This window comes from Physeter macrocephalus, chromosome 2 (genome assembly GCF_002837175.3).
Source record: "Physeter macrocephalus isolate SW-GA chromosome 2, ASM283717v5, whole genome shotgun sequence".
Classification (NCBI taxonomy): domain Eukaryota; kingdom Metazoa; phylum Chordata; class Mammalia; order Artiodactyla; family Physeteridae; genus Physeter; species Physeter macrocephalus.
The window spans coordinates 124,715,441-124,738,055 of NC_041215.1; the positions used below are offsets into that span (position 1 = coordinate 124,715,441).

A 22,615-nucleotide genomic window follows, 5' to 3' on the forward strand; every position below is an offset into this window, starting at 1 on the left:
GCCGCGCCCCGGAGCCCTAGACTGGGCGAGGAGGACCGGAGCTTCAGCGGGCGCCGCGTGGCGACACCCTCGCCCTCGCATGGGACTCCTGTCAGGCCGCCGCGGCGCCCACCGCCGACCCCGGGCTCGCTGCGGCCTGACACGGCCCGCCCTGCGACGCCCCTCGCCCGCGCCCCGGGCCCACCGTCGTCCCCACCCCGGCCCGGGGAGAGCCCGGCGAGGAGGGCCCGGCCCCCCGGACACTGCGGAAGGCCTGGGTTACCTGGAGGGGTGCTGGTGGCTGGGCAGCTTTCCGGGAGTGAAGGAGGCGTCAGGACGAGGAAGAGGAGGGCGGGCGCAGCAGGAGAGGGGCGGGGGCGGTCGGCCGAGGCGCCGGCAAGCAGCGGGCAGGCCGAGAACCTGCAGACGCACTCGCGGTAGTGGCGGTGGCAGCGGCGACGCTCCTGCGGCTCCCTCAGGGTCTTCCTCGGGCACGTCCAAGATGGCGGCGCTCCCTGCACAGGGTTTCCTGTCACCCTCGCAATGGGCCGGACCACAAAAGAAGGGGGGAGGAGGATGCGCACGCAGCTGGAGAAGCCCGGAAGAGTGTGGCCGTGGTCCTACTTAATTTTAGAAGGTGCTCTCCAATTAGCTCCTCTAACTACAGGTAACAGCTCAAGGAAGAGCACATAAAACCTTCAACGTATTCAGCCTAATGTGGCATTTTCAAAGGATGGGAAGAAACAAATGTATGATGGGCAATGAGGATACAGACAGAAAGGCTGGTCCCTGCCTTTCAGAGGCTCTCAGGCAAGAACCAGAGCACATGTTAGCAGGCCATCACCATGTATGTATCAAGTCTCCTGTCGTGAGTTAAAGCATGTGGTGGGTCCAGAAGAAGAGTTTAAATAAACCTGCAACTGTTCGAAGATAATTTTCCTTTCTGTGACTTAAGGTATCTTGAATTCAACAAATTGTGCAATCATGCAAATTTTGATATCACAGCATTAACTGGAAAAATCTACAGCTATTGAAATATCTGGCTGCCATTATCTTGTCAAAAGAATATCATATTTATTTAATAAGGGAATGATACTTTGAATTCTGAAAGAGTAAAATCATGTAACTGTTTTGTGACTTTATTAGTTGGGTTTGATTTTGGTGGAGTCTACGGGCTATTGGCTATTCTTAAATGTTGCAGGAATAGATGAAAATCCCCGTTACAAGAGCAGATTTAAGTAAAAGTCCCTTACCAGTGTCACAGGCTTAACAGCCATACTTTAGAAGAGTGATTCCCAAGTTCTTTCAAATTTATCAGCTTGATCTGGGGACACTGCTACATTCTTTGCTGTGCATTAATGTTAATCTATTTCAGATAAAAATACAATTTACTTTCTGTAAGGAATTTTTTAACAGTTTCAAAATGATGTATAAATAGTAGAGGATCATAAATATCATAAAACACAGATTAAGAATCACTGCTTTTTGGAGCATACGGGAAATGATTGGTTTGTAAGAAACCTGGCGTTAAAAATGTCACCACAGAAGCCACCTATCAGTGACACCACTGATTCATGAGTCCGGGGTGCAGGTGAGGGGGTGACAAATAGAATTCTAATGCTCCTCTTGACCTTAAACTCTAGGGTGTGGGAAAACATACCACACATCCCTTGCTAATGGTGTAACGAAATTTCTATTACTTTATCTTTCTCTAGGATCTAAAATCTCTTCAAATATGAAAGACCCAGATGGGGTACTAGAAAAAGAAGCATGAGTTTTGAGGTCAGACAGACCAGAGCTTGAATCTTCAGTTTTCCACTTGGGTTTGACCTGGGAAGCCATCTCACAGGCTCCATTTCTATACCACAGATGACAAGCCTAAAGTCAAGAAGGTGGTCTCATAGTGTTTTACTCAACTTTTGTGGGAAACTATATGTATCAATATGTAATAAACTCCCTAAGGGATGGTTTGTGTGTGCAGTGAAAAGATTTAGAAAGAGATCTAACTATAGTCAAGGAAACTTAGGGACTAAAGAGTGATGGATGGGAAAGGAAGCTATAACTCAAGTATCAGCATTACCCTCCTGAGAATGTTTTTATAAGTGAGCCAGGTGAAACCTAAAAAGGGAAGGCAGGAAACAACTTGCTGGTCTGTTTCCACTTTCCAAGTGAAAAGCGACCAGCTGACTCTCCAGCACCCTTGGCAACAAGCACATTAAGCTGTCATAACAGCACTGAGGTCATCCAGCCAACCTTTTATCCCCCACATCCTTGTCCACTGCACAGCCTGCCAGAGGTGACCTGTGTTCTATTCTATCTAGGCTGTCTTACAGAAACCCGTAAATCAACAAACTGGAATTCCATAGATTAAGACACTAAGCTACGCCGGTTTATTGCCTATTCAAAGGAACAAATTCAAGTGTTGGCAATGGTATGAGGATATTAGCAATAAGAATAAACACAATATGCATATTCTTTGACCTAGCAATTCCTACTTCTAAGAATTTATCCTAATAATTGGAAAAATGGGAAAAGATGAATCTACAAGCACACTGAGCTTAGTATTTTAAAATATTTAGAGTTTTAATTAAAAATTCAAATATTCAGAAGATGTATAATCTAATTTCAACATGGGATTGGTGAAATAAATGATGGTTCAGCCACATAATGGAACAATGGAATACCACTGTCCAGGCTAAATTATGCTGCAGCTAAAACCCACACACACACATACCCTACCCTCAGTGGACTAAAACAACAAAGATTTATTTTCCCCTCAGGTAACATCCACTGCAAGTCCAGGGCAAGCTGGGTTCCATGGGATGGTTCAGCATCATACTCCTCTATCAACATGTACTTCCGTGACCGCTCCGGGAAGAAACTGGTGGTTGAGCCTCCCGCCTGCAATTAAATGCTTCTGCCTGTACTTCATTGGCTGAAGTAAGTCACGTGGACTTACCTAACCTCCCAGAGCTGGAGGCTGGCAGTCCCAGTACGCGTTCGGACAGCACAGAGCTAGTGTCCACTGCAACTTTGCAGCAACTAATAATGCTAACAGGGTGCACAATTTTTTGACATGGGCCAACTATCCGTACTACATCAGGTGGGGAAAAACGGTAGTCACCCATTAACACTCTATCTGTAAGTGTGTGTTCTATATGTACATGTGCGTTTAAAAAAAACCCTGGAAAGATACACAGCATTCAGTTTAACAGTGGTTTCTCTGGGTGGTTGGACTAAGGGGTTTTTAAAAAATCTTTTAAATACTTTTTGGTATTATCTTTTTATTTCCCTTTTCTTTTTATTATAATAAACATATTATTATCATATTTTTTTCTTTGGCCGCACTATGCACCTTTGGGGATCTTTGTTCCCCAACTAGGAATCGGACCTGGGCCCCTGGCAGTGAGAGCACCGAGTCTTAACCACTGGACCGCTAGGGAATTCCCAATAAACATATTATTTTGATGATGAGAGAAAATAAAGCTTTAGTGCTTAAAAAAAAAAAATCAATAAATTTCCATTCTGATCTCTAAACCAACCCCTTATCAGTTAAGCTGAGGACTCAGTTCTCCTGGGTCTGAACCACCCTGTGTTTCTTCATAAGACTGAGCTGTTGGCAAGGGGACCTAGCGCTGGGATCATGGTGTTTCCACGTGGCTCAGGGCACTCAGGGGGCCTGTATATCCTGAGTGATCCGACTCCAGGGCTTCACAAACTTCAAAACAGATCATACCTACTTCCTTTATATAAAACTCTCATTACACGCTAGCACGTTAAGGCAGGCGGTATGAAGAAGGCAGGTGCTTTCAAGTCAGACAGACAATATCTACTTGGTTTTCTCATTTGTAAGACGGGGAAAACAATGCCTTGCAGAAGGGTTGCCGGGACTGAATACTGCAAAGTCCGCAGAGCACCCAGCACACAGACAGTGCTAAACCACAGGAGCTACTACTGCTGCCCTATGTCCAGATCAAACATAACAAAAGCCAAATTAAGCAACAGAGTAACAAGCAAGGAACACTTTATTGTACGCACATTCTCAAAAAACCCACAAAAACAGAACCCGCAAATAGAAGCAAAGAACAAAGTTTTCTAGCTGTCTGGGACACGCAGGGCACCCTACCTTATAGAAACATAGCTAGTACAAGACAAAATGTACTAATCAACATTGCCCTTTGCTTCCCCAGTCAAAACAGTCTGTAGAGAAAAACACTTTAAGTTGTATTCCAATATAAATTTGTTGCACAATTAAACTTCAACTTACTCAAAGAGTTACTGTATAGTAAATAGCAGAAAATAGAGTAGGCATTCAATAATCTTCTCACAATTAACAATTAAGCAATAGACACTTGAATAAATACAGCATGTATTACTTACTTGTTAAACTTCACATTTATAATGAGGAGATGGTTTATCATTAATACTAACGGGTTTCTTACATTTAAGGAGATACCAGGTCTAGTAACGGAAGTAGGACGTAATGTAATGAAAACTGATTTCAGAAAATATCTCCTTGGGTCTGAGCCACTGTGGTATTTATTCCATACTTAGGCCTGTTCCAACAGTTTAAAAATGTAGGTATTAACAAACTGAATGCTTCAGGGGGAGAACAAAGTGACACCGTCTTCTAGAGCAATATGTTTTGTTTAAATTCTCTAGGCAGCAGGATAGAACTAGGACATAGTAAACAGAGATTTACAATGTAATGAATAATCTGTTTCCATCTCATGCTATAAGGGTATATTCCTATCACTTGCACTAATAAAGAGCAATTTTAGAACGTGTTTAGAATGAAGAATTGGCAAGTCCTGATCACAAACATACTAGATCTAAACAGAAGGATATTCTCTGACATTCTGTACTTTGTGATCCCTAACTGCAACTCAGCGTGAGTATTCAGGAATGGAAAAACCGGCAAACCCTTACTCAAAGAACTATTTTAAGTGACCCGTTTAAAGAGTAACGCAATCAAAATAAGGCAATAACTAGAAGTCTAGCTGTACTCTATGTGCCCAGTCACTAAAATGGTGAAAATAATTTTTACCCACCTTTATAAAAAATATTACCCCATTTGCTACCTAGTGTGTGATAGAGACAAGGCAAGCCTGCCACGTGCGTTTCAAAAAAAAAAACTGGTAATAAGCTCTGGTGGAGAAAAAAATACATTGAAACATTCTCCTTTCCTTTTCTGGATACCCTGCTCCAATTCTTCCTCACACAGACCTTTCCTCCTTGACTTAGGTTAACCCCTTAGGAAGCGCTATATCAGCCTTATATTCTCTATGAAACACTGAGTTTTTCATTAAGGATTTTTTAAAATAAAAAAAGTCTCAAAGCTATGGCATATTCTCAGCAGCTGCGAACCTCTGCTCAGTCTACCGCAGACATCATAAAATCACATTTTACAGAGGTGAAAGGAAAGCAAAACCACAGTTCGGCACTCTTCAACGTGGCAAGGGATAGATCATATTCTGTTTTCCTTGCAGGACTTCATAAAACCCCCAGGATAGCACCTTTGTGTGAGCTGAACCACTGACTAAACTAAGCTAACATTCAACACTGCCATTCAAGTTACCATCACTCACATTTTCTTCTGGATTATGTTAGTAACAGACATTATGCAAAGGGCCTAGTAGAAATTTTTAAAGAAAACAGCTTTTTCAGGTGATATAACACAAAAATTACAAGGAGCAACAAAGTCGACTTCTACTGCAGATCATTCTAGAACATGATGTGCCTGACCTCCTTTCCTTATTTGTGCCACTTGGCCATTAAGACATCTTAGTTTAACTGCCTGTCTTAAACTATTATTAAAAAAAACTCATACAGAGTGAAGTAAGTCAGAAAGAGAAAAACAAATACCATATGCTAACACACATATATGGAGGAATCTAAAAAAAAAAAAGGTTCTGATGACAGGAATAAAGACGCAGACGTAGAGAATGGACCTGAGGACACGGGGAGAGGGAAGGGTAAGCTGGGACAAATTGAGAGAGTCGCACTAACATATATACACTACCAAATGTAAAATAGATAGCTAGTGGGAAGCAGCCGCATAGCACAGGGAGATCAGCTCGGTGCTTTGTCTCCACCTACAGGGGTGGGATAGGGAGGGCGGGAGGGAGACGCAAGAGGGAGGAGATATGGGGATATATGTATACGTATAGCTGATTCACTTTGTTATACAGCAGAAACTAACACACCATTGTAAAGCAATTATACTCCAATAAAGATGTTAAAAAAACATTTTAATTAACAGCTGTTATTTTAAAATATTTAGTCCCTCAGTTATATCATACAGAATGATGTCGTCTTGATATGATCCCCCAAAAGCGATGCAGTAGTTTTTTTTTCAATATCCATTAGTAAGACTAACAAAAATACTTTTGCTATCTATTTTAAAATCTGTCCTTAAAAAAAGTCGACTTCTCTCCTCTCACTTCCATAGCCCTAAAGTAACATACATGTTTTGCTGTTAAAAACAAATAGATACTTGAATATTGAAAGACAGGCTCCCCACTCCCTACCTCTTCCCCATCCTGGTACTAAGTCGCCAAAAACTTTTAAAATGCTGTTTGATACAACAGATTTTGCTAATTGTTATGAAAGTAATTTACAAGTTAGGAATTACTGTGCAGGACCTGGTTAACAGTTACTGCTCTGGATTACCGATTTCCTTCTATGAAATAAGTTATAACTAAAAGTCAACCTAATTTAAAAAGCTTTGGAGTTCTTTTCTGAGGTGTCTGTTAAATTGCCACAGTATCACAGGGGCTCATCTTGGAACTGCAAATAGATTGTGTCTTTTAGGAGGACTGAGCTGTTCCATGGAATGGACTGATCACTTCCCATCACAGTCATGCTGGTAGCTGGGTTTTCCATTAGTCATCACTGACTGCAATCAGAAAAAGTCAGGCGGCTTGTGTGAGTCCCGTGTTAACAGCACCATAGAAACGTCTTGTCCTCAGAGCACATCTGGGGGAAAGGGAAGAGCGTGGACTGCCTTGGTTAGTATAGAAACTGTACAGCTCACTTAGTGACAATCTGAGAGTTCGCCCACGGCGTGCTGGCTGGGACGAGAAACAACTGAAGTGGGCCACACGCTAAAGGCAGACAGGGCACTACCTGGAGAGGACAGATATTGTTAAGAGGTTCCTCAGTGACTAGGGGTGGAGAATATTCACAGACAGCCAGCAGATGAGGAGGATCTCTGGGCTCCTAAGTCCCACTGCACCCCCCAAGGGAGAGAACAAGTCCTCCTCCCCTGACCCCTGCTCTGCCTGCAGAGAAGCATGGGAGCCCCTGCGGGCCCAGCAGGTCTCGGGGGAAGTGTGTTTGTAGTTGGAACTGCTTGAAGAAAGTTCTAGGCTTTAACTCTTCCGTTCAGTATTTTTCCTCCGAAACTCTCGCGTGCTAAATTACTGCCTCAGCACAGGTCAGCTCACCACTCCCGAGGACGTCTCGCTGGAGTAACTCCACTCCTCGGGGACCCGGCTACATCCCACGGGTAGTTCCACAAATGCCCCAAAACACACCTTTACATTTTTTTTCTTTTTAAAAACGTTGATTTGTTTTTTAGTGGCTGCTGTCCATCCACGTGCCAGTGACCGTGGGGCTACAAGGAAGCACCGTGTTTGGTGAAGGCTGCTCCTGGGAAGGCGCAGACCCCGCCCGGCTCCCGGATCAATGCGGAGAAAACCCAGTCGCCAGGCTGCAGCCCACCACGGGCGTCATGTCCCAAATCTGCAAGAGAAGGGGGAGGCCTGGAGACGCAGCACCGGTCACGTGGCCCCCCGGGAGGCGCTGCCGGCACTGAGAACAGACAGCTGTCACACTCTCAAAGGGGCCAACATAACTCACTCTCTTCTTTCCCTACAAAACCTTCTCGAGATTTACACAGCCACGAAACAACGTGGTCGGCTAAAATACGAAAAAAGCTTCTAAGCAGTATCTATCTCGACACCTGCAAGTTACATCAGAATGATGTTTTACTATAAATTTACTTTTATTTTTCATAAAAAGCCCACTGGGGAAAGGATCATTTTTTTTTTTATTATGAAATACACTATGTCATAGTTTTACAACTCAAGAGTGGTACTAAGGATAAAACACTTACTTTCAGTTTCTGCGTTAGCCAGCCAGGGATTTAATTAAAAAAACGTGTGGTTATTTCTTACACGTGGGAAGCCTTCTGCCCAGGACGAAAGGATCAATAGCCAGGGAAGGAATGATCAGAGGAAGGGGCCAGCTAAGGCCAGGCAGTGGGAGGGAGGGACCTGGGGCTGGCTGAGTGCAGACAGTGACAGAGGTGTGCCAGGCCCTCACCGGCTCACCTGGAGAGACCGACGTGGCCGAGGGAGACACCACCGAGGGCGTGGAAACTCACAAACATGCAGTTTGTTTCCAGGTTTCCACGTGGCTATAGGTTGTTCATCAAAAGGCAAGGCGAGCTTGCCAATCAGAAATGCCTTATGCACAGTCATAGCATGATGGTGGATCAATCTACACTGAGGTGCTAATTGGCAGGTTACCTTCACCACGCGATCGGTCCCACAGGTCACCATCAGGCCCCTAGCAACATCCATGGACATGTGGGAGATGTTATGTTTTCCTTCGTGAAAGGTTGCTAGAGAGGTCCGACTAACAGAGAGAAAAGAGACCATTTAAACTCACCCCACTGTTTCTAGAGCTAAGGGATGAATTTTCTTAGCCACAGAGAGGAAATACGATAACAGTGTCAAAATTCACTCCTAAAAATGTGGCTACAGTTTTGAAAACTATAATTAAAGGATGATGGAAAGCATGATAAGTTGCAAGACTGTTTTATAAAAGATTTTCTAAAACTCCCAAAATAACCAAAATTTTTTTTCCTTTTTCTTTTTTTTAGTGGAAAGGCTGGTACCTTCCTAGACATAAGGACAAGACTACACCGCATGAGATCCCAGGCTGCAGGCTCCCCCGGAACCCTGGTGTGAGAAGCAGCGCTCCTGCGCATACTGACCGCCACTCTGCTACAAAGCCCGCAGCAGCCCAGGCCCCGTCATCAGCTCGCTGACCGACACCAGTGGTGCCTCACTAGCTTTCCTACTTGGGCCTCCCCCAAGGTGTGTCTGTCTGCGACTTTCAAAGACGATTCAGAAAGGAGCAAAAGAGGGCTTCCCTGGTGGCGCAGTGGTTAAGAATCCGCCTGCCGATGCAGGGGACACGGGTTCTTACTTTCAGTTTCTGCGTTAGCCAGCCAGGGATTTAATTAAAAAAACGTGTGGTTATTTCTTACACGTGGGAAGCCTTCTGCCCAGGACGAAAGGATCAATAGCCAGGGAAGGAATGATCAGAGGAAGGGGCCAGCTAAGGCCAGGCAGTGGGAGGGAGGGACCTGGGGCTGGCTGAGTGCAGACAGTGACAGAGGTGTGCCAGGCCCTCACCGGCTCACCTGGAGAGACCGACGTGGCCGAGGGAGACACCACCGAGGGCGTGGAAACTCACAAACATGCAGTTTGTTTCCAGGTTTCCACGTGGCTATAGGTTGTTCATCAAAAGGCAAGGCGAGCTTGCCAATCAGAAATGCCTTATGCACAGTCATAGCATGATGGTGGATCAATCTACACTGAGGTGCTAATTGGCAGGTTACCTTCACCACGCGATCGGTCCCACAGGTCACCATCAGGCCCCTAGCAACATCCATGGACATGTGGGAGATGTTATGTTTTCCTTCGTGAAAGGTTGCTAGAGAGGTCCGACTAACAGAGAGAAAAGAGACCATTTAAACTCACCCCACTGTTTCTAGAGCTAAGGGATGAATTTTCTTAGCCACAGAGAGGAAATACGATAACAGTGTCAAAATTCACTCCTAAAAATGTGGCTACAGTTTTGAAAACTATAATTAAAGGATGATGGAAAGCATGATAAGTTGCAAGACTGTTTTATAAAAGATTTTCTAAAACTCCCAAAATAACCAAAATTTTTTTTCCTTTTTCTTTTTTTTAGTGGAAAGGCTGGTACCTTCCTAGACATAAGGACAAGACTACACCGCATGAGATCCCAGGCTGCAGGCTCCCCCGGAACCCTGGTGTGAGAAGCAGCGCTCCTGCGCATACTGACCGCCACTCTGCTACAAAGCCCGCAGCAGCCCAGGCCCCGTCATCAGCTCGCTGACCGACACCAGTGGTGCCTCACTAGCTTTCCTACTTGGGCCTCCCCCAAGGTGTGTCTGTCTGCGACTTTCAAAGACGATTCAGAAAGGAGCAAAAGAGGGCTTCCCTGGTGGCGCAGTGGTTAAGAATCCGCCTGCCGATGCAGGGGACACGGGTTCGAGCCCTGGTCCGGGAAGATCCCACATGCCGCGGAGCAACTAAGCCCGTGCGCCACAACTACTGAGCTGCGTGCCGCAACTACTGAAGCCCGCGCGCCTAGAGCCCGTGCTCCACAACAAGAGAAGCCACCACGATGAGGAGCCCGCGCGCCGCAACGAAGAGTAGCTCCCGCTCGCCGCGACTAGAGAAAGCCCCGCGGGCAGCTGCGAAGACCCAACGCGGCCAAAAATTAATGAAAATAAAAGAAAGGAGCAAAAGAAAATGCTGGTTCTGTCCAAATGGATCTGCCTGAGTCAGGAGAGAATGGAGGACAGACAGAGTTGTCTTACACACAAATAGTTATTGAAGAACAGATTGCTAGGTCAGATTGTTGTGGAAGAGAGAACATGGGTCTCCGGAGTTTTCCCACAAATAAAATTTCCATGCGTGTGTGCGCACAGGTGGAAGCTGGGGTGCTTTTGTAGGGCGCCGGTGCAGCCACCCATCAGTGTGCACACGGCCTTGACCCTCACAGCATCCCGAGTGGCGCGGGGGCTCACGGCCAGACTGGTCTAAGCAGCATCATTTCTCACAGTGTTTGGGAGAAACTTGTCTTAAGTCATAAAGCTAGGGCAGAATCCTCTCTTTAGAATCTGTTTATGAAAGGGATAATAAACGAGTGGGCAGAAATACAGCTGATCCTGAACAACACGCTTCCAACGGCATGGGTCCGCTTATACCCAGAGTTTTTTCAACGGTAAATACCACAGCACTACGTGATCCGCAGAACCGTGGATAGGAAAGGCCAACTCTTTTTGTACCCCAATTATCCAGTACGCGGAGCGCTGCACCTCTGACCCTCGCATTGTTCAAGGGTCAACCATGTATCTGTATCACTTCTCAGGCTCTCCCACTGCAGATGGACACACAAAAAGATAAAGATAAGCAAACACTCACTCCTCGTCCTTGATGGAGTCATAGCAGGAATCGCAGACGCGGACCTGGAACTCAAAGCCCATGACAGGGTAGCTGGAGCGCTTGCTGCTGCACTTCCCACAGACAGCCTGTCCACACTTCCTGCAGTGATGCTTCAGGGAGGAAAAGGAGGAGTTTACCTTTTGCTTTCATGCCCGTGGCCTCACTTCAGAGTAGGGGAAATGGGATTGGGACAATGTGCCTCGAGTTATAATCACCCCCAATTCAGTGTATCAATAAACACGCCAAAGGCAGACAGTATCAACACCCGTTGAGGATTTCCAAATATCTTTGCTTTGTTATTGGTCAAATACTAGTGTTTATTCATTCATATTATCTGCCTAGGCGACCATAAGCAACATTGTTAAGACCAAGTTCAAGCTCATTCAGGAACCCAAATGGCTAGAGACTTCAGGAGGGAAAAATTTATTCCTATTACAGAGAAAAGTTTTGATATAAAGTTTTAAATGTACTTTGCCCTCATTAAGAAACAGATAACCATAAGCACGTTGTGCTATTTCTTTTAATCTTTCAAATTGCGATTCTGGAAATAAGCACCAAGAACATTCCAAAATAGCCCAGTTATTATTACTAATTTTGACATATATATATTTTTAAACCACTAAAAGCCGTGTGACCCACACCTTTCCTCTCTCTACCACTAGTTGTTAACTCATAAGATTAAAATTAATTCTTCATGTTTCCTTTGAAGTAGAGACTACTTCACACACCAGTTACCACCAGACATGCGTTGCGAAAACTAGGCGAAGGATGCAACGTGGGTGCTATTTCCGAGCATTAGAATGTTATGAATGCTAAAACAATTCCTGCACTGCCTGCCAGTCTCATATCTGACCTTGCTGTAGAGTAGCTTCATAAGTAAAGTCAAAGAAAGTTTATTAACACACACAAACTTTTCGTCAATCCCTTAGGGAGGTGCAACCAGTAATAAAAGGAATGAAATTGGCATTCTTTTTTACTTACCTGCACAAATTCATATTCAATCTGAATGAGCGGCTACCTTCAAGGCTACTGTAGAACTATGTTTTTTGTAGAACTTTAGTGTTACGTGACTACTCAGTGATAAGCGCTTCCTTGAAATCTGTAGGCTATTTGGGACATGTTTCTTCAACTAATTAAAAAAAATAAAAAACAGTACATACTTGAAACCTGCTTAATAGACATGCTCCAGGTACACTTACGTGGAACAATTTATGAATAATCTAAAATTCTTGGTGTCAGAGTATTCCAGCGAGGGCTAATCTGTTACTTGTTATCTGTTTGTGCAGGCACTAGGCTTAGACGCCCTAGTTCGTTCTGATTTTGTGCTGGGCTAGTACAAACACTGACTTTAACAAATAATAGTCCTAAACTCAAAACCCTTTCACCTATTTATGAACAGGCTCCCAGGGTTTTCTGTGCGCCCCAGCTTTTCCAGTGCGGGACGAGCAGTGGCAGAGTCTGCTGACAGTCTCACAGGGCCCTGCTCATTGTCAGTCACACAACGATGGTGACACCACAAAGGTAGGAATTAACAGCATTTACGGGGAAAAGTGTGATTCCAAACGAAATGACGATTGATCATATAAATAACAAAATACACAATTAACCCAGTGATGACTCGATGCTGGCTACTCACCTGTCTCAACCCCAGTGTCTTCGTGTCCCACATCTGCTTTATATTCCAGAAAAAGGGCTGCTCACATTTCTGACAAGAATCACTTTCTAACCACTGAGGAGCCTGGGGGAGGAGAAAGTGAAACCCAACATCTGAACATCTGCCTGTTTACGCTGAGTTGTCAGAAATTAATACAGCAGTTCTAGACCTCGGTGGGGTTATCCTTTTTTTAAACTCTTCAATACATTATAGCTGTTGCCATATTCAATATTATGTTTGTGTTTCGAATTATCTTTATCATTTTTGCCATGTTTTCAGGATTGTTCATTTTTAATCTGTCGATAGGGGGAGCAGTTCAATTTGCATTATGAACTCTTAAGAGTTGTCTTCATACGTTTCTTTTTTATGCCCAAAGTTTTTAAAGTTGTTTGATAACTATATCCAGTTGAGCAAAAACCTTTCTTGCAGAACCTGATGAACTACCACTTGGGAAGGCTTGTGGGGTCACAAGGTGACCAACAGGAGTTCTCCGGGGTACGCATCATGTCAGACGGATTAGTTGCCCCGCCCCCATTCCCAGCTCCCGAGTGGGTGTCCTTCCCTCCCTGTGCCCGCACAGCCAGCCTGCAGACCCCCATTCGAGCCGCCATCTTTCTACACTGCAATTCTTTATGCACATTTCCTCCCCCCAGCCCCTTCGACTAACCTATGAATTATTCACTGGTCTTTTAAAATACGTTCAGCCTGTCACAGGGTTGGCTCTCAGTGAATTTTTGTTGAAACAGGGCAATTAGGCCTCAAAATTACTTCACTGAGAACTTAGAAAATATTTCTCTAAACAAAACGTTACAAGTTGTATTCGATGACAAGGTGAACCTGCTAAAAGCCTATTTAACCTCAATCATGTATCGTCACATACGTGCAATAAAAATAGAAAATACTATTTCCATAAAATTAAACCAAAGGTCATGAAGTAAGAAATAATCTTTTCTTGATCTTGAAAGTTAACACTCAAGAAAAATGTATCTGATAAGAGGAGACGATGGGAGAACCACAGGAACTGACCTACACTGATCCTTATAAAATATGCAGTGAAGATGGTCAGCTTTACAGAGATTCGAAAGGGGACTTCTGGTGGTTTAAAGAATGAGCGTCGCAACTTCTTTTTTTGTTTCCTATTTCATCAAAACTTTTGGCTTTCCTGTTCCTTATTTTAGACATGGCACTAGAAATACTTCTACATAGGACAGCCATTACGAAGGTCTTTCTTTTGGGGGTTGGGGGGTAAGGCACTCACAAACCGAATGAAGTGGGCTGAGACAGAGGAGACGTTTCTTTAAATAACTGGGCTAATGCTGGAAATGGGAAGGGAGGACAGAAAGAGTGATAAAGAGATACGCACCTCCGTGAGGAAGATTACTACTTGATGTAGACTTACTTGTTTCTGTGACCAGGGAAGAGAGAAGGTGGTTTGAAAACACTGCCTGTGAACAATGTTCCTGAAGGAGACACGGTGATTACGACGACACGATGGGCCCTGCTGCCAACAACGTGGGGACATTAAATCGCAGGGGGAAGGAAAGCAGGGGCCACTGTCTAGTCTTATGTTTGTGACACATGCCAGTGTAACTCCTGCAATACCACCCACGTGAGGAACAGTCACGTGGAACAAGATGAACGCAAAAACGTATTCACGGCAGTGATATTCAAGTATGAGTATACACCGCATAAGGCTGTAAGGATTAAATGAGGCAACATTTGCATAATGCCTGGTATATACAAAGGGCCTTATAAGTCCAGCAGTGTGCGCCAAGGGTTCTATATGCCTTATTTTGCTTAATTTTCAACACAACCCTAGGAGGTACAGAGCAACATTCTCCCCATTTTACAGGCAAAGAAACTGTGGCTCAGAGATTGAAGCGACTATCCATGGTTGGTTAGTGGGTGGAGCTCCCAGTAGACCCAAGAGTCCAGCCCACAGCCCTGCACTCGGCCACTGCGCTCTACACAGCCTCTGGACATGGTCCTCTTCACTTCAACATGTCTCCAAACATGTTTCTGGAGTATGACAACCAATGGGGACGGAGTTCCTGCCCTCAGGAAGCATGCTTCTGCCTAAGGGTTAGGAAAGAATATTACTTTGCTGAGCTGGAGGGCAGAGGGGCATGAGGGAAGAAAGAATATGCTTAAAATAATTTGAGATAACAAATGAAAACATGAACTCAGAAATAAACAGACTTTTTGGAACATATTTTGATATAAGAAATACCCATAACTTTGTTTCTTTTAATAGAATTAAGTGTTATGGTGTAAGCTATCACGAGCCATCCTATTAAATGCTTATTCTCTAAGGAGACAAAGTTTTCTTTTATGCTGAGAAGAGCTGAAGAGAACATTAATCAAGTTTTCTGTTTCACCCTCTTTTCTGCATCTTGTTCCACCTGCCTCATCTGGACAAAGGTGATGTAACAAGAATAACCCCAATCTGCTACTGCTAATTGGTGCACGGAGACAAAGTTTTCTTTTATGCTGAGAAGAGCTGAAGAGAACATTAATCAAGTTTTCTGTTTCACCCTCTTTTCTGCATCTTGTTCCACCTGCCTCATCTGGACAAAGGTGATGTAACAAGAATAACCCCAATGCGCTGCTACTGCTAATTGGTGCACTCATCTACTTTGCACTAATGTATAAAATAGTATCCATTCTGTGATCCACTAGCTCCAAATAAAGCTCTCATTTCAAGACGATTCATTCTAATTATTGTTACTTGCTCATTTATGTTTCATGCCTACTTCCAGAAAGGAGTCCCTTTGACTACAATCTGGCAGGGAGGTAGATCTGCTTCCAACCAGCCAGATCTGGTGGTGGCTGGCAGCCACTGTAGGCTGGGGACACTCCACAGTCAGTGTTTTCAGGTGACTCAGAAATTCCAGCAAACACTGTGGGGCTAGAGAATCTGGGATTAACCCTCTAGGCCTGTGCCTAAAGAAGTCCTACAAATTGTCCAAAACCCTAACTCAAGTTCAGAATCTAATAGATCGGAGGCTGCTTACTTTTGCACTAATATTTACTCATCTGGTAGAAACAAAACAAAACAACAGCAACAAAAAACCAGAAAAACCTACTAAAAATGCTGCATCTTTTTGACATCATTTTCTTTCCCACCAATACTGCCAACCATTGAGACAGAAAAGCTCGTAGAGCAAAACGTATTACCAGCTGTGTGCTCATGATTTGGGGTACTCTTCCATAAGTGACTACAAGGAAAAGAGTGACCCCCACAGGAATGACAGGACTGTCTTTTCCTTCCCTAGAGGCACAAATAAACTCCACACTCACATAACCTTGAAGGTAAGAACTCTGCTTCTACTTTCTACATCTAAAAGAACTTACCAAGGATGAGAATAGTGGATTGAAATCCAAGTGGTTAAACCCTTACAAGAGCCACTAGTAGCATCAGGCCCCCGTGGTCTCCTCCCTCATGATCCAGGGAACACAGAATAAGACTGAAAACAACAGGCCGAGTCTAGGAAATAGAACAGCATACTAGCTGCCACTGTTGCATGTAACTAGCAGATGATAAATATAAAACACAGTTCAAATAAATCTTTGCAAAGAAAGTATTACACATTCTGTAATATCGAGACAATGTTACATATGTTTAATAACAAGTTACTCTAAGCCTTACCAAAAGATCTTTAGAAAATTCAAAAAGGGAAATTAACCAGCAGACATGCAACCAAGATTTCCTCTATGTGACTTGTCTTACAAGGTCACTAAAAAACTAGCAATCGGTACTTCTCCTAATGATGGACTGCATTTTATCATTTATACGGTAGTCTGTTTCCTTCACTAGATTACAAGCTTCTTGCAGGTATGAATCTTTGTGTACAAAGCATGGTAATCATAAAGTCTGGAAGTGAGTAATATTGCTATTTCTTTTATTTATTTTTTAAAATAAATTTATTTTTATTTATTTATTATTTTTGGCTGTGTTGGGTCTTTGCTGCTGTGTGCAGGCTTTCTCTAGTTGCGGCGAGCGGGGTCTACACTTCGTTGTGGCGCGCGGGCTTCTCATTGCGGTGGCTTCTCTTGTTGCGGAGCACGGGTTCTAGAGCACGCGGGCTTCAGTAGATGCGGCGCGTGGGCTCAGTAGTTGCGGCGCATGGGCTTAGCTGCTCCACGGCATGTGGGATCTTCCCAGAGCAGGGCTCAAACCCGTGTCCCCTGCATTGGCAGGCAGATTCTTAACCACTGCACCACCAGGGAGGCCCGCTATTTCTTTTAAATAGACTGAACGCCTTTGATTACGTCCCTAGGGTATGCTAAAGATGCAAGTTTATTCAGCGAGAATCAGACTCACAAGTAATTAGAGGCAACACAAAGCAGGCGCATGCAGGGGTGAGTGGGAGCGCTGCATTCACGCCTGGCGTCCACCACAGAGGTGTGCAGCGTACTGACCTACACGCTGCGTAAAGGACAGCACCCGGAACACATCATGTGACATTATGCAATACAGTATGTACTGCAATGCAGTATCATTTATGATGCATATGCACCTAAGTTTCCAGACTTTAGGGCCACCCTTTAGATGCTCAATAAATGTTTCTGAAGTTAAACCATAAGTCTTTAACAGCCCTCACACTAAAATCTTCTCTGGAATCAACTCCGCTATCTACGTCACAGGTTTTAAACGCCACTTGGGAAAGACAGATAAACACCTGTGCTGGCAGAGATGAGAATGGAAATCCTGCCTGGAAATCATCTGACAACATCTATAAAAAACATTCAGAACGCACATATCCTTGACCCAAAGGGTCTATTTTCAGAAATTTGTCTGAAATAAATAATTGAACAATCACACAATGACAAGGTCAAAAATGTTCCCTGCAGCATTATTTAAAATAGAAAAAAAGACAGAGAGATTGCTTAGATAGAGTGTCTGTCTAAAGAATTGGAAGAGACCTTAGAAGTCATCTCATTCAACTATTTCACTTTATGGAAGAAGGAACGGAGACTCAGGGAAATTAAGGCACTGAGAACTCAGGTCTCCTGAAAAGAACACTATGTTGACATGGACTCAGTGGAACAGAAGTCAGTGGAAAATAAAAGCAGAGAACAGAGATATATTTTCCCAGAGGAGCTATGCCCCTGGTGCGCATCTCGGGGACCCCAGGACAGGTGTGCAACCTCGGAGCGCTTCCCCACAGTCACTTCCCTGGGCGTGCCAGACCGTCTCCCGTGTCCTCTCCTTGCCCTTCTCTGTGAAAATCAGCCTAAATGCCCTGGCTGTGTATATCGCTTGTCCCTGTGAAAACTCTCCAATGAGTAGTGAATGCAGTGCAAAGTGACATGCAGGACCCTGTCAGATGATAACCAGTAAGAGCTGGGACTGTCTGCACCTTGGCTGGCATCTCCGGTCACTGGGTAGAAAACCAAGAGGCAGGCTGTGGGAGCTCTCCTGGTCAGCCCGGCCTTGCCCTCTCTTACCTCCTCTCTGCTAACGTCCATGTTCCACACTGCAATTCCGCCGTCTGAGGAACAGGAGACCAGCTGCCTCGTGAGCTGAAGGTAACACAGCGACTGCACCCTGTCACTGCAAAGAGCACACACAACAGTTACGTGTCTCAATGTGGAAAACACAGACGTCATCTTCATGCAGGCTCAAATCTCCCCCCTCGTTGGAATCAGCAACTGACATTTTATCATTGGTGATCTGGATCCCAGTATAAACTTTAATTGGCATTCTATAACTCATTATGCAGAATAATAGTTTCTACGAAATAAACACTACTAATCAGTCGTTAAGAACTGCAGGTCAGAGTCCCCCACCAGCGGCTGGCAGGCGCCCTATTTGTGGGGAGACGCTAACTCCACATCTTCCCACACTGCCATCTTGTGTATAGCAATACAATCTCACCTCAAGAAACAAGAAAAATCTCAAATAAACAATCTAACCCTACACTTAAAACAACTAGACAAAGAAGAACAAAGAAAACCCAAAGTCAGTAGAAGGAAAGAAATCATAAAGATCAGAGCAGAAATAAATGAAATAGAAAGGAAGAAAGCAATAGCAAAGATCAATAAAACTAAAAGCTGGTTCTTTGAGAAGATAAGCAAAACGGATAAACCCTTAGCCAGACTCATCAAGAAAAAAAGGGAGAGGATGAAAGCAATACAATTAGAAATGAAAAAGGAGAAATCACAACTGACACTGCAGAAATACAAAAGGATTATAAGAGACTACTACAAACTATATGCCAATAAAATGGACAAGCACGAAGAAATGGACAAATTCTTGGAAAGGTACAACATTCTAATACTGAACCAGGAAGAATTAGACAATATAAACAGACCTATCACAAGTAATGAAATTGAAGCTGTAATTAAAAATCTTCCAACAAACAAAAGTCCAGGACCAGATGGCTTCACAGGCAAATTCTATCAAACATTTAGAGAAGAGCTAACACACATCCTTCTCAAACTCTTCCCAAAAAATTGCAGGGGAGGAAACACTCCCAAATTCATTCTATGAAGCCACTATCACCCTGATACCAAACCCAGACAAAGACATCACAAAAAAAGAAAATTATAGACCAATATCACTGATGAACATAGATGCAAAAATCCTGAACAAAATACCAGCTAACAGAATCCAACAGCACATTAAAAGGATCATACACCATGATCAAGTGGGATTTGTCCCAGGGATGCAAGGATTCTTCAATATACGCAAATCAATCAACGTGATACACCATATTAACAAATTAAGGAATAAAAACCATACGCTCATCTCTATAAATGCAGAAAAAGCTTCTGACAAAATTCAACATCCATTTATGATAAAGGCTTTCCTGAACATGGGCATAGAGGGAACCTACCTCAAAAATACTAGCAAACAGAGTCCAACAACACATTAAAAGGATCATACACCATGATCAAGTGGGATTTATCCCAGGGATGCAAGGATTCTTCAATATACACAAATCAATCAATGTGATACACCATATTAACAAACTGAAGAATAAAAAACACATGATCATCTCAATAGATGCAGAAAAAGCTTTTGACAAAATTCAACACCCATTTATGATAAAAACTCTCCAGAAAATGGGCAGAGAGGGAAGCTACCTCAACATAATAAAGGCCATATATGATAAACCCACAGCAAGCATCATTCTCAATGGTGAAAAACTGAAAGCATTTCCACTAAGATCAGGAACAAGACAAGGATGTCCACCCTCACCACTCTTAGTCAACATAGTTTTGGAAGTCCTAGCCACAGCAATCAGAGAAGAAAAAGACTTAAAAGAAATACAAATTGGAAAAGAAGAAGTAAAACTGTCACTGTTTGCAGATGACATGATACTATACATAGAAAACCCTAAAGAGGGCTTCCCTGGTGGCACGGTGGTTAAGAATCCAGCCTGCCAATGCAGGGGACACGGGTTCGAGCCCTGGTCTGGGAAGATCCCACATGCTGCGGAGCAACTAAGCCCATACGCCACAACTACTGAGCCTGTGTTCTAGAGCCCGCGAGCCACAACTACTGAGCCCGCGAGCCACAACTACTGAAGCCCGTGCGCCTAGAACCCGTGCTCCACAAGAGAAGCCACTGCAATGAGAAGCCCGTGCACCGCAACGAAGAGTAGCCTCCACTCGCCGCAACTAGAGAAAGCCCGTGCAACAAAGACCTAACGCAGACAAAAATAAATAAAAATTTTAAAAAAACAAATTAAAAAAAAAAAGAGAATGCACAGAAATCTCTTGCATTCCTATACACCAACAACGAAAAATCAGAAAGAGAAATTAAGGAAACATTCCGATTTACCGATTTTTGCAACAAAACGAATAAAATACCCAGGAATAAACCTGCCTAAGGAGGCGAAAGACTTGTACTCAGAAAACTATAAAACACTGATGAAAGAAATCGAAGATGACATAAACAGATGGAGAGATATACCATGTTCTTGGATTGGAAGAATCAACATTGTGAAAATGACTATACTACCCAAAGCAATCTACAGATTCAATGCAATTCCCTATCAAACTACCAATGGCATGGTAGTTACTACCAATGGACTAAGGAAGAAGAAAAGCCTGGCCTCTATTTTTGCTACAGAACACCAGACACTCAGGACTCATGGAAAAGCAGCTAGAAGCAGACTGAGTGAGCCCTATCAAACAGGGCTCGCTGTCTGCTAAAAGACAGGGTTTGGAGAAAGTAGTCTCCGAATACTAACGCCTCCCCCGACCTGCCCCAATTCAGATTCTTTCCCCACCCTCACAAACAGTCACGCACTGGTGGCCCTGGAGCAAAAGTGTGCGGCCTTTCCTTCCTCCGATGTCCCACATGATGATGCTGTTGTCAGAGGCTCCTGAGAAGAGTAACCGTTGAATAGGGTCCCACCAGAGGCAGGCGACACTACCTAGGCGTGAGAGAGGGAGGCTAAATGTAACTCTACATCAGGACATACACATCTGAGGCAGAAGACCAAACGAGCACCAGCTGAGTCTTTAAGTGAAAATGTATTTTCGTTGTACAAAAGGGCGTTCAACACTTTATCGCGAGTCACACAGAAGGCACAGCACATCCGCTGTCCCAAGCTACAAGATTAGGATTTTCAGTTGTATATCAAACTGCTTTGAACACAAATGTGTTTAAAGAAGATTTTCCTCGTCTATACCAAAAAAATTATAAAATAGCTGTATATGAGGGTTAGTTCAGAAAAAGCTTTTGAAGAAAAAAAAATAGCTACCAATATCTAATGAGAAAAGGCAGTGAAGTTTTCTGTGGTTATCTTACATAAGATTAAAATCTAGATTATTCTAGGGCTCTGGGACCTTGCAGGTGTCTTACCGCAGGATGCCTCCTTTTAAGAAAACTGAATTAAGTATCTCAGAGAAAAAAAAAAAGAGATGCAGGTGTACCGTACAATTATGCCAGAGAACTTAGGTAAAAAAATCTAAACCCTACATTTCACACTCTATATTGGCTAAACTTATTAAATTTGATATCCTTGGGAAAATCTTTCTTCCTACAGATTTCTCTTTCAACAGATCTCTTCATTGTTCCATTGACTGCTGCTTGCCTAGAAAAAAACTATTAATAAACTTAATAAAATTGAACCAGTCACACAAGCTAATAATATTTTTGGTGGGTATACAGAAAATTGATAAAGCCACATTCAAAAAGCAACCAACAGAGACTAGTTTCTCACAGAAGCTTAACGAAAGTGAAAAAAGAAGTATTGTGCAAAACTGGCTTCAGGGATCAACTGCAGAAATCCTGACCCTGTTTGATCCTATGCTCCATGCACTTCAGCTAGAGGCCTAATAGCAGACAAGCAAGGTCTTTCTACATGAACACTGCTAAATAGTTGTCAGAACCCACTCTGTCCTTAGCAACCCAGAGAATACTTAACAGCATGGGCATCATGAGACCATTAGTCATAAACAGAAAGTGGTTTCTGCAGGGCCTGTGCTTTCCTGCCTAAATCTATTCAAACTTACTGTCCTTCTCTCTCCCTTTTCCCCTTCAAGGTCCCTGATCTGATAGACTCGGTTTTACATAAATAGATTAGCTATGGAGGACATTTAACTTGTTACACTTAAAAACACTATTTTCGGGCTTCCCTGGTGGCGCAGTGGTTGAGAGTCCGCCTGCCGATGCAGGGGACACGCGTTCGTGCCCCGGTCCGGGAAGATCCCACGTGCCGCGGAGCGGCTGGGCCCGTGAGCCATGGCC

At 43.7% G+C, this 22,615-nt stretch overlaps 1 protein-coding gene across 4 annotated transcripts in view; it reads right to left on the bottom strand.

The window, feature by feature from the left end:
* Window positions 1–3,998: 3,998 nt before the first annotated feature.
* The window catches only part of WDFY1 (WD repeat and FYVE domain containing 1), a 52,655-nt gene continuing 34,038 nt past the window's right edge, over window positions 3,999–22,615 (bottom strand). Inside the window, exons 7-12 of one of the 4 annotated variants that reach the window (XM_007108335.4) lie at window positions 21,170–21,296; window positions 18,358–18,463; window positions 12,889–12,990; window positions 11,232–11,362; window positions 9,614–9,722; window positions 3,999–7,725 (exon numbers count right to left, since the gene is read on the bottom strand). In XM_007108335.4, coding sequence (XP_007108397.1) covers window positions 7,666–7,725; window positions 9,614–9,722; window positions 11,232–11,362; window positions 12,889–12,990; window positions 18,358–18,463; window positions 21,170–21,296 — 635 coding nt within the window. In that variant the 3' untranslated portion in view covers window positions 3,999–7,665. Of the gene's footprint in view, window positions 7,726–9,228; window positions 9,723–11,231; window positions 11,363–12,888; window positions 12,991–14,305; window positions 14,408–18,357; window positions 18,464–21,169; window positions 21,297–22,615 lie in introns of those variants that run through there. The other 3 variants (XM_055090224.1, XM_055090223.1, XM_055090226.1) reach the window with 3 other exon arrangements.